General features: G+C 35.5%; 1 protein-coding gene and 1 pseudogene across 1 annotated transcript; one reads left to right on the top strand and one right to left on the bottom strand.

Annotated features, from left to right (window-relative positions):
• The first annotated feature begins 540 nt into the window (after nt 1–540).
• LOC120154325 (vacuolar protein sorting-associated protein IST1-like) lies at nt 541–3,628 on the top strand. Its single transcript, XM_039166115.1, is given in 7 exon segments — nt 541–734; nt 935–996; nt 999–1,066; nt 1,319–1,422; nt 2,124–2,295; nt 2,376–2,516; nt 2,584–3,628. Coding segments are annotated over 7 exon segments (1,296 nt in total). The 5' UTR covers nt 541–684; the 3' UTR covers nt 3,283–3,628.
• A 4,088-nt stretch (nt 3,629–7,716) lies between these two features.
• LOC120154360 lies at nt 7,717–8,961 on the bottom strand (annotated as a pseudogene).
• Nucleotides 8,962–17,786: the final 8,825 nt, after the last annotated feature.

The raw sequence follows: 17,786 nt of genomic DNA, 5'->3' as shown, positions 1-17,786 counted from the left end.
AACAATCATTGATAAATAATAGTAATTCAGTATGAGCACAAAAAATAATAATTCGGTAATATAATGAGATTTCGAATGATTTAAAAAATAAATTGATATCTGTTAGCATTTGGTGTCCCCATCCTGACGCGAAATGCAGAGTTCCGGCCGGTTCAATATGCGCGGCTGACATCTATTTATTTATTTATTAAAAGCGTTAAAACAAAATGACTTGGTACATAAGCAATCTGCTTTGCAAATTGCAACAACGTCGACTGGACCACGCGTCTTCTACTCGTAAACAACAAATAATTGTAAATATTTTTCCTCTTCTAATCCGATTAGATCATCTATTACTGTTTATCCATTCATCTATTAATACGAGTAATCTTAGTAATAAATAAATTATCGTTAGTCTTTTAAATTTTGAATTCAAATATTAAAAAATATAAATATTTAATATCAAATTATTTAAAATTATCTTTAATAATATACTTTTGTACTTATTTTATATTAATAAAAAATTTATTAATTAAAATTATATTAGAATAACAACTTGAAATAGATGAAATTGAAATTCGTTATGTTAATTAAAATTTTTAAATAATAATTGATTTCCTCTTCTTCCAGCCGTCCATAAATACCAAACCCTTTAAACCGTCCTATTCATTTTCATTTTTTTTCCTGCGATCTGGTCTTACCATCATGGCTATGCTCGATTCCTTCTTCAACAAAGGCTTCAAAGCTGCTAAATGGTATTTCCCCCCTCAGTTTCATTTCTTATTATAATCATTTTCATGTCTACCTTTAATCTTCAATTCATCGATTTTTCTGCTTAATCTTGTTTGATGAATTATTTATTTTTACCTTTTCATAACTATTAGTCCGATCAATTTTGAATATTTAGCTTAATTTGTTTCAATTTTGATCCCTTTTGTTTGGGTGGAATACGCAGCAAAACTTTACTGAAGTTAACAATTCCGCGGATAAGGTTATTGAGGAACAGGAGAGAGATTCAGATAAACAGATGCGCCGCGAAATTGCTAAGCTGCTTGAGACTGGCCAAGAAGCTACTGCTCGAATTCGAGTATGTTATTTCTTCTTCATTAATCAGATTTCTTTAACTATATTTTTATTTTAAATTTTATTATTTACTGAAGTGCATATATCTGTAGTTGATAATCTAAGTATGATGTTTTTATTATTTAGTGAAGTGATTTAATTTTTTGGGTACATTCTGAATTTGCTGTTATTAAAAGGTATTGCAATTTATTCGAGTGCTGCCTTGAAAATGAGTTGATAGTTTCATATGAAGCACTGCTTGGGGTTTATATTTCAGGTGGAGCATATAATAAGGGAAGAAAACATGATAGCTGCTCAGGAGATCCTCGAGCTGTTTTGCGAGCTTATTGCTGTCCGGCTTCCTATCATAGAGATTCAAAGGTTATTTGCTTGAACCATTTAGAATCTTATCTTTTTATTTATTAATAATTTTGAATTTGACTCAATTGCTTGGGGTCTGAACCAGCTTGGTAGGGTGAATTTTGCAATGTAGGGGATATTAGCTTTAGGTTGAAGGATGGGGCCAAATATTTGTAGAAAGGCTTTGGTAGTTGAGTGGAAATGTAGTTTGACCTAATTCTTTAGATTGAAGATTATATCTTTATGTTTTATATGTTTTCATTATGTAGGAGTTGAAGAACTGATGTAATGTCATCTTCAATATGGTTTCATTGAGTGTTTAGTATTTTTATATAATAGTATACTTCTCAGAATACCTTTCTCCTATGCATTGCTGTGCCGATATTGATGCCTTTGGTAATTTCATACATGAAGCATTAGCACCTTTTTGAAGGTAGGTCAATCTTTGCCTAGGTTATAAACAGCACATATCACCTAAATATTGTAGAAGGTACACATGATGTTCTTCACTAAATGCATTTTCCCTCCTGTCGATGCAATTCTGTCAATTTCTCCACATTTTTTAGATGACTTTGTTGCTGTGATGAATGTATTTTTGTTTAATCTGGATCTCTTATATCCTCACAGAGGAAGTTGATAAGTTTTTTAAGTTGCTCAAACTAAATAAATAATTTAAAAACACACTGCATTAGAATGATAAGTTGAAAATCATCCTTTTGCAGGGAATGTCCTTTAGATTTGAAGGAAGCGATAAGTAGCGTTTGTTTTGCTGCACCAAGATGTGCCGATCTAACAGAGTTGATGCAGGTTCAAATGCTATTTACTTCCAAGTACGGGAAGGAATTTGTATTAGCTGCAACTGAGCTGAGGCCAGATTGTGGTGTTAATCGTCAGGTACTGGAAGTATGAAGGTTCGTAATGTATTTTCATTTTTGTATTTTTTATTCTTCCAATTGACATCCTCCTAAATGCAGTTGATAGAATTGTTATCTATACGTGCTCCTTCACCTGAAGTAAAATTGAAGATTTTGAAAGAAATTGCTGAAGAGCATGAGTTGGATTGGGATCCAACTTCTACCGAGTCTGAGTTTTTCAAATCACATGAAGATTTATTGGTAAGTAAAATTTGGACTGGGTTCTCTTCTCTGTTCCTATATCATTAATGCCTATTTTGTTTGTTAGAATGGCCCAACACAGTTTGTGACTGAATCCAAGTTACCCCTTCCGGCGGAGAAGCATGGTGAAACATCGGCTTCTTCCGCTGATCATGCCCAAACCGAGCAGCCTGATTCTGATTCAGACTTTGACCTGGTAGATTTTCCTGAAGTCCCAAATGTGTCACTGCATCCAAGCACTAATGCTGCATCAGCACCGGTAACTAACCCACCTTCATCAGCTGCTCCTGAACTCGACATTGATCATTCGCATAGACATGCTAGAGCTTCTGGTCATGTGCTACAAATGCTCCCTTTGGAGCCCGAGATATTGATGCAAGAAAATACAACTAAAGAAAGTGAAATGCCCGATGATCCGGCTGCATCCAAAGAAAATAAACAGTTTCTGCCATTCATTTCTCCTCCATCAGTATCTGCTTCATCGATTCCTTCAAGACCAAGCGATCCAACACCTGCTATTTTAGAACCAGAAAGTGAGACCAACTTCGATCTAGAGGATGTTTTAGCTGCTGCTCAGTCAGCTGCTGAAAGTGCTGAGCGTGCAGCAGCTGCAGCTCGCGCAGCAGCTACTCTTGCACAAATCAGAATTTCCGAACTTAAGCAGAAAAATAATGGCCAAGCCAGTGAGGATAGATCCGAGAACCACCTTCATACAAATGTTCCTCATCAACCAGCTAGCAAGGGAAACCCAATTTTGATAATCTGAACTCCTTTAGCCATCACGGTGATGGTTTATATTCTCCGGACAAAGGATCAGAGCCAGGGATCTTCCTTCAGTGAGCCAGTTAAAAGTAGGTTCGGATTCACAGGTTTCCAGAGATGATGCTATTGAACAAGAGCAACATCCGCAGAGATGGCCTTCGATGAATGATGAATACTTGTATCCGAACCTTTTTGGATCCGGTGGTTCTTTTAAACATAATCCCGATAGTCAGTAAGGCTACGGCGGATTTGTGTTGATTGGTAACAAAACTATGGTGCCCATCTTTATTTCATTTTGTTTTACTTGTAAGCAACCGATGCTTTGGAAATAAGTCTCTCTTTTTTCACCAGCTTCAATAAGGTCATTATTAGCAGTTAAATCGGATTAGATGGAATTGGGATTAATTGCTTATGACATATTGGGCAGGTCCATTGTGGAACCTTATGTGTACGCTGCCTGGCTATCTACATAACTGCCGTGGACATCAAGTGAGAATTCGCATAAACTCTTCTGGTGTGAGAAAATCAATCACTAAATCTAATTGCGTAGTTTTAATTGAAAAATCCAAAATTCACAGTTCAACTCATCAAATCCAGGAATCTACACAAGGGTCTCTTCCACCCAATCTTAGATAACAAAGAAAATTTGAGAATAAACCCAAAATCTTTTGTCTACAACTCCGGCCCTCAAGTACTCCAATGGTTATTGCATGGTAAGTACATAAATCTAAAGAAAATATAAAATGACAACTTATACAAAATATGAAGCCTAAAAATTCCTCAAAAGTCTAGTCAGAACTTCTGTTTATGAACTATGGCGTTTAAAGTTTATTAGAAGTAATATACAAGAATCATACAAAAATATTAAAACTTTAATTAAAATTTTCAAAATTATGAATAATATTATAAAATTATATATATATATATATATATATTATTTTATATTTTAAAATAATAATCGCAGTTGGTCACGTATTATGTACTAACGTAAAAGAACTAAACATTCTTATTTATTCACTCTCAGATGTATATTGAATAAATTACTCTCTTTCAAGAAGGTTGATTTACTCAATTTTAAAAGAGAAAATAACCTCAGTGACCAAAAATCTCATATAATATACGATTTTAACTAACTTTTTCCGGATTTGCCAAAATGACCAACAAAATCGCAATGCGATCGCTAATTCGCAACGCGATCTCCATCATCGCAAATCAGTTTCCAGATTCGCAACGCGATTATGACTATCGCAATGTGATTTTACAATTTCGCGTTGCGATTTTCCCAATTCGCAATGCAAATAAGTAAATCTCAATGCGAATTTGGAAAATCGCAATGCGATACTGACTATCGCAACGCGATAATACAAAATCGCAACGCGATTCTGACTTTCGCAACGACATTCTGAAAATCGCAATCATCTTCAAAATCTCAATCACAACCGGCTTCACCTTTTGGGACTGTTAACTTAGGTGATTTTTAAATGCAAACGTTGTATTATGTGTATTTTATGTGTGCACTTTTAACATTTTCAGTTAGGCATGTATTAGTAACTTGAGTTTGAACATTGCTATGATCTGTTCAGTTGTTATCACTTATTAGACATTCATTTGACTATCGCAACGGGGAAATCGCAACGCGAAAATGGCTATCGCAACGAGAAAATCGCAATGCGAAATGAAAATCGCACTGCGATTTTCTCGTTGCGATTTTTATTTCGCATTGCGATTTTCATTTCGCATTGCGATTCTCTCGTTGCGATAGTCAGTTTCGTGTTGCGATAGTCTGTTTTGCCTTCAACATAATGCAGATTGAAAATCAACAAATCAACTATTACATTTCAATCAATTAAACAAGCACAAATAAGAATTATGTACACATCAATTAAACAAATCAACATTTACAAATCATTTTTTACAAATCAATTAAACAATCAAAAAATAATAATAATTCTTATTTCCTCATCAATTATTGAATCAATGAATCAACTTTTGCACCCGTACATCCATTTCACGCAGCTCACTTAAGGATTAACCTGCAGAAACCAAATATTTGCTCAAACAAGACTTCCTACACATCTAAAACCTACAAACAGCAAATTATTGAATTCTAGGTACTTAACCAAACATTTTCAAACCAAAAGGAGTATATATGTTAACAAAACTTGCATTTGACTTACCAATTAACAATGGATACTTTCATAACGCGGATGCAGGTAGGCAGCCTCTCGAATATATCGCTCTAGCCATATAATGTCGAAACCACAAGCCTACTGCAGCTCTATCTCTATCGGTGGGAGGTAGAAACTGTGTGCTTCCCGTCGTCGAACGCGCCAAGCACATGCATACGAGAGGACCACAATCCCCTCTGGCTCTCGGTGATTGTTGTGGCGCGGTCTCGTCTCTGACAACTGTGACATTGAACTTCTTTGGCTTCTTGTGTCCAGAATGAGTCCAATAATTAATCCTATCCAAGAATTTAGCCAAATGAGAGCTCCATCCCTTGATAATATCTCTCAAATCAGACAGTGATATGTAATTTATCATGCTATCATATACTATTATTTGTAACACTGTGAATTTCTTATTTGTCTTTGTTTTTTTGTTGAAGTAATGCAATTCATTCAAGTTTCAATTTGCAGAAGAAAAATAGTTTCTGAAAATGGAAATCGCAACACGAAAATGACAATCGCAACGCGAATTTGACTATCGCAACGAGAGAATAAAATCGCGTTGCGATTTTGTCCTTGCGATTTTCATTTCGCGTTGCGATTCTCGGTTGATTTAATAAGCAATCTAAGTGAAATGGTTAATCTATTATTGAAATTACCAGTAAACTTATCATCAATTTCAATATGAAAAACCTAATAATAATGCAAAAATTTAAAAAAGAAAATAATTAAAAAAATTAACCATCGGTGGTTGATTTGGTTGATTTTCCATTTCTGATTGTGAGCGTGGCTCTGAGAGATGGAGATAGACGGATTTCGCCGGAGATGGGGACAGATTTCGTCGGAGATGGGTGAGAGAGTGAGAGATGGAGATGGGACTGAGTTGTGATTTTAGGTTTTAGGTTATGAGTTACGATTACGGGATATACTGTGGACGGTTCAGTGTTCCAATATATTAATATTCGTGTTTGGAATTTGAAAATAAAATACGCTTTGCGATACTAATGGCGCTTTGAAAATCACATTGCGATTATGTATTATCTCGTTGCGAAAGTCAGTATCGCGTTGCGAAAGTAAGTATCGCGTTGCGAAAGTCAGTATCGCGTTGCGATTTTGTATTATCGCATTGCGATAGTCAGTATCGCGTTGCGATTTTCCAAATTCGCATTGCGATTTTCCAAATTCGCATTGCGATTTTCCAAATTCGCATTGCGATTTTCCAAATTCGCATTGCGATTTACTTATTCGCATTGCGAATTGGGAAAATCGCAACGCGAAATTGGAAAATCGCATTGCGATAGTCATAATCGCGTTGCGAATTTGGAAACTGATTTGCGATAATGGAGATCGCGTTGCGAATTAGCGATCGCATTGCGATTTTGTTGGTCATTTTGGCAAATCCGGAAAAAGTTGGTTAAAATCGTATATTATATGAGATTTTTGGTCACTGAGATTATTTTCTCATTTTAAAATTGACGTAGATATCAAGGATGTTTAAACCAAAATATTTAGTTCGTATAATTATAACTTTAAAACTTTGGATCAAAATATTAATTTTTAGGGACTAAAATTTCCTTTTTATTAAATAAATGGATTAAAACAAACATTTATGTATAATAAACAAAAAAAATGGTTGTCCCCTGTTCCCATATGTAATGGGGTAAGGGAGAGGTAAGATAGTATGATGCCCTCAACACTAGGTTGAAAGTAGCTTCCGTAGGAGACCTCCAAATTATGAAATGCCCTCCATGGGACTCGATCCCACGACCTCAAGATTAAGAATCTTGTGTTGTATAATAAACAGATTAGAATATATATATATATATATATTAAATATGATTAAATAATTTTCTCATGATTATAAGATAATATTGGTTTAAAATCTTCTTTAACTATTGACATTTACTCGAACTTAAAATCTAAGTAGAATAATACTCTCTTGTACCACCAACTAATAAACTTTTAGTTATAGTATACGAACTTGTAAGAGAATTGATATGATCTATTGCAAAACTGAAAATGACCTCCCTTGGCATCCAAATTGGGATTTCTTGATGAAACCAAAGCATGATACTTTCCATAAAAGATGAGTTTCTATCGCAACTCGAAGGACCATTCACAACACATGACAACGACTTCACTCTGATGAAATTATAGATTTCACTCTGATGAAATTATCGTAACGAATCAAGTTCAATAACATATTGTTCTCCAGAAACTAGCAAGCACCTACCAAAAGCTCTGATAATTTTTCTTTTTGTGATTTTCTTGCTGTGGGTTCATCATCTTCAAGATTTAACCTCCTGTTGGAGGACAATGTTAAAATTCATCTCCATTTGATTCAGAGAATCCATGGAGTTGAGCTTCTCTACCATCAATCTTTAGTCACTATTTTGTTCTTGGAGTACACTACAATGGCGTTGACAAAGGCCATTAAACAATATCCACAGGCACCAGCAATTCACCGTAATCTTCGTCAAAAACAACCCAAACTTTGCTTATTTTGGTTTCAAGACTGAATGAGAATTGATTCGACGACGAACTAGTATCATCTTCATCCCCTTACTTTTCGCTTTGTTTACCCATAGACGAACTCGTTGACATAAGGCAGGAGCATTGTTCCAATGCCAAAACATGATCCATGGTGATTATCTGCACACCGGGATACTCCAGGTTCTTGTTCTCGACCACTCGTTTGCACGTTTCGTACAGATCGGCAAGCTCTTTGCCTTGTCGAGAAGCCCTCTTGAGTAGGCCAAAGTTCTGGCTGGCGTCGTCAAATCGAAGAACATGTTGATGAGAATCTCGATGCCTTCGCAGTGCATAATGTAAACTTGGAAGCTCTCTTTTAAGGTGTTCGCCATGGTTGCTTGAGCCAAGTTGTCTGCCGGCGGCACGATATCAATCGGCAAACAATCCAAGACCCTGTCCAAAAACTCTTGAGTCTTGACATTTCGGCAACTTACGGAATACCATGTCGATCGACTTCTCCTCGTAACATCCGAACTCCAGGCCGTTGAACATAACCGGTTCGAGTTTCCCGGCTTGTGTAATGGCCCATCCCACTCGTTCTTCCAGATAGGCCGCGTAGCTGCGTAGGAACGAAAACGAGGAGTTGAGGAAACAGTTGGCGGTGGCACTAATTTGGAGATGACCGGAGACGTGAGCGTTACGCAGCTCTCGTTCGAAGGAGCGGTTGCCGCCGCGGAAGAGACGGTGGATGAGGGAAAGAGTTTTGAGGGCGACGAGGAGGTCTCGGGTCTTGCAGAGCCGTTGTGAAATCCTTTGAGCCAGATAAGGGATCGATCCGGGAGAATTCGAGACGAGGAAGAGGATTTCTGCATGTATTTGTCTTCTACCGGACCGTTATCGTGGGCGGTGGCTCGGAGGACGGCTATGTCTATATGGGAAAAGGCTTTGGCGTCGTGGTTGTATATCATGGCCTTGCCGATGGATGCATGGTCCTTCATTGACCCAAGAGCTAGGCGGAGCTTGGTCTGTATGTCTACCTCCATTTCTTATTCTTTTATTTGATTCATATTAAGCTTGGCAAGAGGCAGATTATATAGATAGAAAAGAAGCAAATTTGTTTGGAAAATCAATATGCAATGAGGAATAGAAAATATATATACACAAACAAAATACTGCACCTCTATGCATGATTTTCTTGCTTTTAATATCAAACATAAATTAATGATAAATATTTTTATCTTATTTGATAAGATTAATCTTTACCTCAAATATTAAACGAATAAATAGAGAAAACTCGTGATCAACATCTCAATTTATTTTTTTTTTGGAAAACTTCGCTAAATAAATTTTGTATTAAAAAATTAAAAATTAAATTTAACACTCCTTAAATAAGTGCCCGTTTCAAAAAATTAAATTTAACATATCATTTTAAGAATTTACTTAAAAATATTATATTATTAAAAAAAAACCCCCTACTTCTCTTCCACAACCAGCAACAGCAGTTTCGCCGGCGTCACCGTCACCACCAGAATAATGACGACACCGACACCGCCACGGCCACCAGATTTGCCGACGCCTCGCGACCCCAACCCCGACAAGCAGTCACCCAAATTGACCGCCGATCGTCATAAAACAATAAGAAACCATATGGTACTGCCTCTCAAATCACCCAAATCGGCCAGCTCTCTTCTTGGCTGAAATCACCAGTGATCTCATTGAACTTCTCTCTCAGATCGTACCCAATCTACTGTCTCTCACACCGCTTGCACCGGATGTCGTCGGTGATGGTTCGGATCCCTTTCGACAACAAATATTGAAACTCGTGAACCGTGGCTCGGTGGTTCGATCGTCTCGATTTTCCCTCTTCGTGGAGCATTTGTTGTGGTGATGGCCCCGGTTGCGGTAACATCCGCCGGAGACGGCGGAAAAGAAAGCTCCTATGGTGGCGCGTAAACAGAATGGTTGTCTTTTAATATTTTTTTCTTTCAAAAAATTACGTTTGATTTATAAAAAATAAAAAATATAATGCCTAAAATTATAAAATAAAATAAAACGTTAGGATCTAATTTTTAACGGAAAGATTTTAGACACTAAAATATTTTTTAAAACATAATTTAAATAATTATTTTTATATTAAATCTAGAAAATAAAATTCTCTTATATATTTAAATTTTAACATCACAATATAAATCGTCTCTCTATATATATATATATCAAATATTATGTTATACTTTTAAAAAATAAAATTATTAAAAATAATCACACACTCTGAGTATAAATTATAGAATCAACATAAAAATATAAATATAATTTTTGGGTGAATGAATGAATTTTTTTCTGAAAAATAAATCGTAAAAAAATCTGGAATATTCCCTTTCTTCAATGGTTGGCACACACTAGTTGGGTATTGTCCCCATTTTATATCCATATTTTTCTTTCAAAAATTAATTGAATAATTTAACTTTTAGTGAATATCATTTTAGTTATTTATTAGATATATATTTTGATCTAGCATCTTTGATGTTATTTTTTATTAATCTATGATAAATACGATGTAATATATATTTAAAGATAAATTTTAATTACTTGACATTAAATATTCATATCACTAATATTTATAGGGTTCGAATTAGAGATTTCAAAAAATAAAAATAATTCTTTTATTATCGATAATCCATACTTAATTTTACTTTTAAATTTAAATACATATATTATTTGAATACTATACAATTAAAACTCTATAAATTAATAATGTCAGGACCGGAGAAATTTATTAATTTATAGAGTTATTAATTTATCGATAAATTAATAGTTATTAATTTAAAGAGTTTTTAAGTAATTATATTGTACATACCAAACAAAAAAGCAAATTAGTCTATGCCTCTTAGAATTACGTTACAAGAGATGAGTTAAATTAATAATGAGCTCCAAATAGACTTGAACTTTAAAGGAAAACAGACAACTATTGAATCATATTTCAATAGAGTGTAATATATTTTTTTCAGTTTATATGAATTATTAATTTATGATTTTCTTGGGACCGAAAATTATAAAGGGATCTCACGAAAAATTATTATCTTATTATTTTATCGAGTTTTTCAATTTTTTACATTGATCCATGTCGGGACCGGACAAATTTATTATTTTAGAGAGTTTATTAATTTATCGAGTATTAATTTAAAGAGTTTCTACTGTAATTATATTTAGGTAAGTGATATTGACATTTATTTTATCTAGAATTTAAATCATGTCTTTCTCCCTATATAAAAAAAATATGATTTGATCTATCTATATAAAAAAAACTTGACAAAAATCATCAAAGATTCATGTATATATTTTTTTAAAAAAATTAATGTGGTACTCGTATTATTATTTTCTCCTAATGTAGTTCTTCAATTCATAAAATAAATCTAATGTAGCCCTTTGACCAACGTTTTTTCATCGTTAATCGTTACAGTGCTGATGTAGCAGTTTACAATGTTGACATGACAGTCCACGGTACTGACATGGCAGTCTAGGGTGCAGATTAACATGGCAAATGACATGACAGATTGGTTAAATTGATAACTCAAACATGGCAGATAGATTACCACGTCAGTACCATGATCTGATACGCTAGTATTGTACCGGTTAACGATAAAAAACATTGGTTAAAGGGCTACATTATATTTATTTTCTGAGTTAAAGGATCATATTGAGAGAAAATAATATGATAGTCACGTTAATTTTTTTTTCAAAAGTACACCAACATGTGATGCCTTTCGGCCGAAAAAACTTGAAAAAAAAGATCCAACATAAAAATAAAAGTAATTTTGTAGATGAAAGTCCAAGAAAAAACTTGAAACAAAGATCCAACATAAATATAAAAGTAATTTTGTAGATGAAAGTCCAGGGGTGGGTTTTATATCACATCAATGGATACCATATAGAACCCAGAGAACATTAACGAAGATTTACACCAATTGCTTGGAAATGTTGGACATAGGATTCCACTGCATCAAACTCTCCTCCCATTCGCACCATCATATCTTATAACCAAATTTTGACTTTGCAATCAATCATCTTGCACTCAACTTCCACCCACAAATAATAAGAAGAAAAAGGCATTAATTTTTTGAACCCAGTCTAAATATGTTTCTATAGTCATAACCAACCTCAAGTCATTTAATATCTAATCTAGGCCACTCTATTCAATACCCATATGCCCATATCTAACCCAACACAAACTTAGGAACTAATAACGTTAAACATCTCAGAATTATGTTTTAAATATTGAATTAATCTTCAATTTTATTTGAATTTTTAAATTATTAATATCATTTTAATCATGTACTTTTAACAGTCTAGCTAATTACTTCATTGTCCGAGCTTTGGCTATACAACAGTCTCCGATACTTAAGTCGGCACATGAAACACGAACCAAGTGACTTTAGTGATTAAAATATTTGTTGTTATTTTTTGAGGTTTTGGGTTCGAGCAATGTGTAGGTAGAGATAAGAGTATTCATTGTCAAATAGTTGAAAGTTTTTGAACATATATTATCTTATATTCACCTTAGATTTATGAAAAAAGAAAGTCGGTATATGAAAAAGTACTGGGTCGGTCCAATGAGTTTTAATGCCCTGGGCGAGATCATAATTTTATGCCCCTATACTTGTACCGTATAATAGACAAAACATAAATATTTTTTTTAAAACAAAAATGTAATAGAAAGTATAGTCAAACAATATTAATACTAATACAAACCAAAACCTACAAGGTTACAAATATCACCTAAAACGATGCATTCGTGTATTTTTTGAAGCAAAAACCTTTATTATTTTACGATAATCAAGACTTTATAAAAATTGATTTTCGATGCTTAGAATTGCAAATCCGTTCAATCTATCTTGAGTCATTGTGCTTCAAAGATAAGATTTCAAGAGCTTCAATTTTGAAAAACTTCTTTCCGATGAAACAACCGTAATCAGTACTGTCAACAAAATTTTATATGCTAGTAATGCTCAATCCCACATAGTATTGGAAATACTATTGGGAATGGTTTTTAAGGCTTGGCTTTCCCACTTCCTTGTTGAGTGATAGAGAACAAGGGGGACTCTCGCGCACCGCCGCCGCCGTCCGTCCGTCCGTCAGTTTCATCTAGACGTTTCAGCTGTTACAAAAGAAGAGATTTAATCCTGAAATTTTATGGACGATTTTAACCCTATTTCTAGCCTATAAATAGAGGGCTATATTCAGTTTCTCAACTCACTCTCAACATTCACAATTCACTTTCAAAGTGTTTTCTGCAATTATTCTTTCTGTGCTTTCCGATAAGAATAGCAATACCACCGGCAGTCCATTCCGATTTTAGGTGTACAGAATTTGGAGCGACCGTGTTAACCTCGGGGGACGGTCCGCCTATTGTAACGATTACACACATCGGGGCGAATTCGTTTCTAAGGCAGTGGTTTTTGCCACGACACGGTTTACGAATTTGTTCCTTTTAATTACTGTTTATATTTCTAGTCAGTGTTAACGGTGTAGTTTTACAGTTCATATATCCAACAATTTAGAAACGAATTCCATATACTGCAATCATGACAACACCTTTGAGCAAACTAATCCTCGATCTTTCCAAGCTCGATGCACTTGATGGAAAGAATTATAGAATGTGGTCCCAAAGAATCCTGATATTCTTCGAGCAGCTTGATCTTGACTACGTGCTGCTCAAGCCACCACCTACCATGCCGCCAACCCCAGCTGTCGGAATTGATGCGGATGTGGTCCTCAATGATGATGCCTTAGCAACTACCGTCGCCGCTCTCGCTATCTACGAGAAAGACAACAAGACGGTGTGAGGACATCTGCTCAGCCACATGTCAAATAAACTATTTGATATGTTCCTTAGAGAAAGGAGTGCCAAGGCAATATGGGACACTCTCGACAAAAAGTATGGTGCGGACGATGCGGGCATCAAGAAGTATGTTGTTGGTGAATGGCTCAAATTCCAGATGACAGACGACAAGCCAATAATGGATCAAGTCCATGACTATGAGAACTTAGTCGCTGACATCATCGCTGAAGGGATGCAAATGTGTGAGGTGCTGCAAGCCAATGTACTAATTGAGAAGCTGCCCAAGTCCTGGTCCGACTACCGCAACTCTCTTAAGCATAAGAAGAAAGACATTTCGCTTGAAGAACTTGTTGGCCATATGAAGATTGAAGAAGCCAACCGTTTAAAAGATAAGCTTACTAATTCTATGAGTAATTTATCTTTTAAAGCTAACTTGGTTGAATCTAAATTTAAGAAGATCATGAAACGTGGGAATCAAGACAAGAAGACGAAACCACAGAAGGCTACCAACTTCAAGAAGTCAGGAAAGGCCAAACCGGAAGAAAAGACATTCAAGTGTTATGTCTGCGGTTTACCCGGCCATAAAGCTTACCAATGCCAACACCTCTTAGACCGCTAGAATGAAAACAAGCCACGGATGCACGTTGTAGAAGAAGATGATGAGATCATTGTTGCGGTGGTCTCAGAAGTTAATCTGGTGGAGAACAGCTCAGAATGGGTAGTTGACACTAGCGCTTCGAAGCATTTCTGCGCAAGGAAGGAGTTTTTCACCGAGTTCGAGGATGGGAACACTGGTGAACGTGTGTATATGGGGAACTTTAGCAGTTCTGAAGTGCTAGGCAAAGGCAAGGTTTTACTCAAGCTGACTTCTGGTAAAACTCTGGCTTTAAATAATGTTCTGTATGTACCTGCCTTGCGTAGAAATTTGATAAGTGGTGATCTTCTGAATAAGGCATGCATTAAGTTAGTTTTTGAGGCAGATAAACTTGTACTTTCCCGAAATGGTGATTATGTGGGGAAAGGGTTTTTAAGCAATGGTTTATTTGTCATAGAAACTCAATTTAATGAAAATAAAGCTACCACTTCTGCTTATATTGTTGAATCCATTGATATGTGGCATGCTAGATTATGACATGTGAATATTCATGCTTTAAAAAATTAATGAATATGAATGTTCTTCCTAAACTAGACACAACTAGATTTAACAAATGTGAGATTTGTATAGAAGCTAAGCATACTAGACCTCACTTTAAGATTGTTTCTAATAGAAAGACTGAACTGTTAGAACTCATTCATACTGATCTAGCAGATTTTAGAAACACTGAAAGTTAAGGAGGAAAACAATACTACATAACTTTTGTAGATGATTATTCAAGATATACAAAAGTTTATCTCCTAAGAATTAAAGATGAAACTGAAAACTTCTTTCTTATTTATAAGGCAGAAGTAGAAAATCAGTTAGATAGGAGAATCAAATGGGTTAGATCTGATAGAGGTGGTGAATATGGATCTAATTTCTTAAAAGATATTTGTGAAAATAATGGCATAATTCATGAAACTTCAGCCCGCCCCCTATTTTCCTCAACAGAATGATATAGCCGAAAGGAAAAATAGAACTTTAAAAGAGATGATGAATTCTTTACTAATAAGTTCAGGTTTATCTGATAACATGTGGGGGGGGAAGCCATTCTATCGGCAACTCATATCTTGAACCGAGTTCCTCATAAGAAATTAGATTCTACCCCATATGAATTGTGGAAATGATACGCTCCTAATTTACAATACCTGAAAGTGTGGGGGTGTCTGGCCAAAGTGGGTTTGCCAGACTTTAAGAAGTCCACCATTGGACCTAAAACTGTTGATGCAGTGTTTATAGGGTATGCTACGAATAGTGCTGCATACAGATTCATGCTTTTACAAGATTATTCTATTTGTGAGTCAAGGGATGCTGTTTTCTTTGAAAATAATTTTCCTTTAAAGGAACCGAGAATGAATATTGAAACACAAATAGAATATATTTCATCCACTTCTTCTAGTAATCCTGCTAGGTATTCTGAACAAATTGATTTCGAGCCTAGAAGAAGTAAAGGCAAAGAGTTGAAACCTCTTTTGGACCAGACTTTATTACTTCCTTTATTTATGAGATAAATGATTTAGACTCCATTTCAGGTCCTATAGCTCAAATTTTTCTATTAGATGAGGATCCTAAAACTTTTGAAGAATCAATAAGATCTATCGATGCTAGTTTTTGGAAAAGTGTTGTTAGTGATGACTAGAATCGATAATGTCTAATCATACTTGGGAATTAGTTGACTTGCCTAAGGGATTCAAACCAATCTCTAACAAATGGGTCTTCCGGAAGAAACTAAGGCCAGATGGTTCGATTCAGCGGTACAAGGCAAGGTTAGTCGTCAAAGGGTTCACTCAAAGGTTTGGTTTAGACTACTTTGATACATATTCTCCCGTTACAAAAATCTTAACGATTTGTGCATTATTTACACTAGCCTCTATTCATAAGTTGCAGGTACATCAAATGGATGTTAAGACTGCTTTCTTGAATGTAGATCTAGATGAGGAGATTTACATGGAGCAGCCACTAGGTTTTGAATCACCTGGTATGGAAGGCAAAGTCTGTAGACTCAAAAAGTCACTCTATGGACTTAAGCAGGCTCCTAAACAGTGGTATGAGAAATTTCATAAAACTATTCTTAGTTTTGGGTTTGTTGTGAATGGTTTGGATGCTTGTGTGTATTCGAAGATGTTTGACACTGAATGTGTTATCATAAGTCTTTATGTTGACGACATGTTGATTTTCAGTTCTAACATTGAGTCCATTAACAAAGTTAAAAAATTCTTGTCCACTAAGTTTGAGATGACATATTTGGGAGAAGTAGATGTAATCTTAGGAGTCAAAGTTACCAAAACTGAGAAGAGATTTTCTTTATGTCAAGCACATTATATAGAGAAAGTGCTAAAGAAATTTGACAGTTTTGATGTCGTCCCTGTTCTAACTCCTTATGACCCTAGCATACATCTAGTTAAGAATAAAGGAAGTAGTGTTTCCCAAACTGAATATGCTAAGTTAATCAGAAGCTTAATATTCTTAATGAACTATACTCGGCCTGATATTGCTTATGATGTGAGTAGACTGAGTAGATATACTCCTAATCCGAGTGGTGAGCACTGGATTGCTCTTAAACGCTTACTGAAGTATCTTAAGGGTACTTTGGAAACTTGAGTTTGTTGGCTTTCCTGCGATACTGGAAGTATATTGTGATGCCAACTGGGTTTCTGATAATGACGATGTAAGCTCTATGAGCGGGTATGTTTTTATTTTGGGTGCAGCAGCAATCTCGTGGAAATCATCAAAGCAGACTTGTATTGCTCGTTCTACTATGGAGTCAGAGTTTATACCTCTTGACCTAGCTGGGCAAGAAGCCGAGTGGCTCAGAAGCATGTTAGCAGATATTCCGTTGTGGGGAAGACCGACTCCTCCGGTTTCATTATTGTGTGATTCACAAGCTGCGATATGTGTGGCTAAGAACCAAGCTTACAATGGTAAGAAAAGACACATTCGCATATGACATGAATCTGTTAGACACTTAATAAAGAATGGAGTGCTCTCTTTAGAGTATGTGAAGTCGGAAAGGAACCTAGCAGATCCACTTACCAAAGGGTTAAGTCGAAAGCTGGTCCTAGATTCATCGAGGGGGATGGGTCTAAAGCCCATTAATTGAGGAATTCATGGTGGATACCCAACTTAGTTATCTAAGTTCCATGTGGTCAAACGAAACCATAGAAAGACTCATAGTGCACATTCCTACTGCCTATCCCTATGATGAATAATGTGCATGCCCAGGATGAGCTTAAGCGCTCTTAATAAATTCATAACCCAGGCTTTGGGTGGTCTTAGTGAGAAAGAATTGATGAATTTACCGATTTTGGCTGAATATCTATTCTTAATAAGTTCATAACCCAGATTGAGTGGGTAGGAAATGATGAACTTACCGACAGAAAGGTTGAGTTTGTTAA

Source organism: Hibiscus syriacus, unplaced genomic scaffold (assembly GCF_006381635.1).
Source record: "Hibiscus syriacus cultivar Baekdansim isolate YM2019G1 unplaced genomic scaffold, ASM638163v2 tig00111128_pilon, whole genome shotgun sequence".
Classification (NCBI taxonomy): Eukaryota; Viridiplantae; Streptophyta; class Magnoliopsida; order Malvales; family Malvaceae; genus Hibiscus; species Hibiscus syriacus.
Note: the sequence above shows the minus strand (reverse complement) of the source record. Positions and strands in the feature narration are given on the sequence as shown.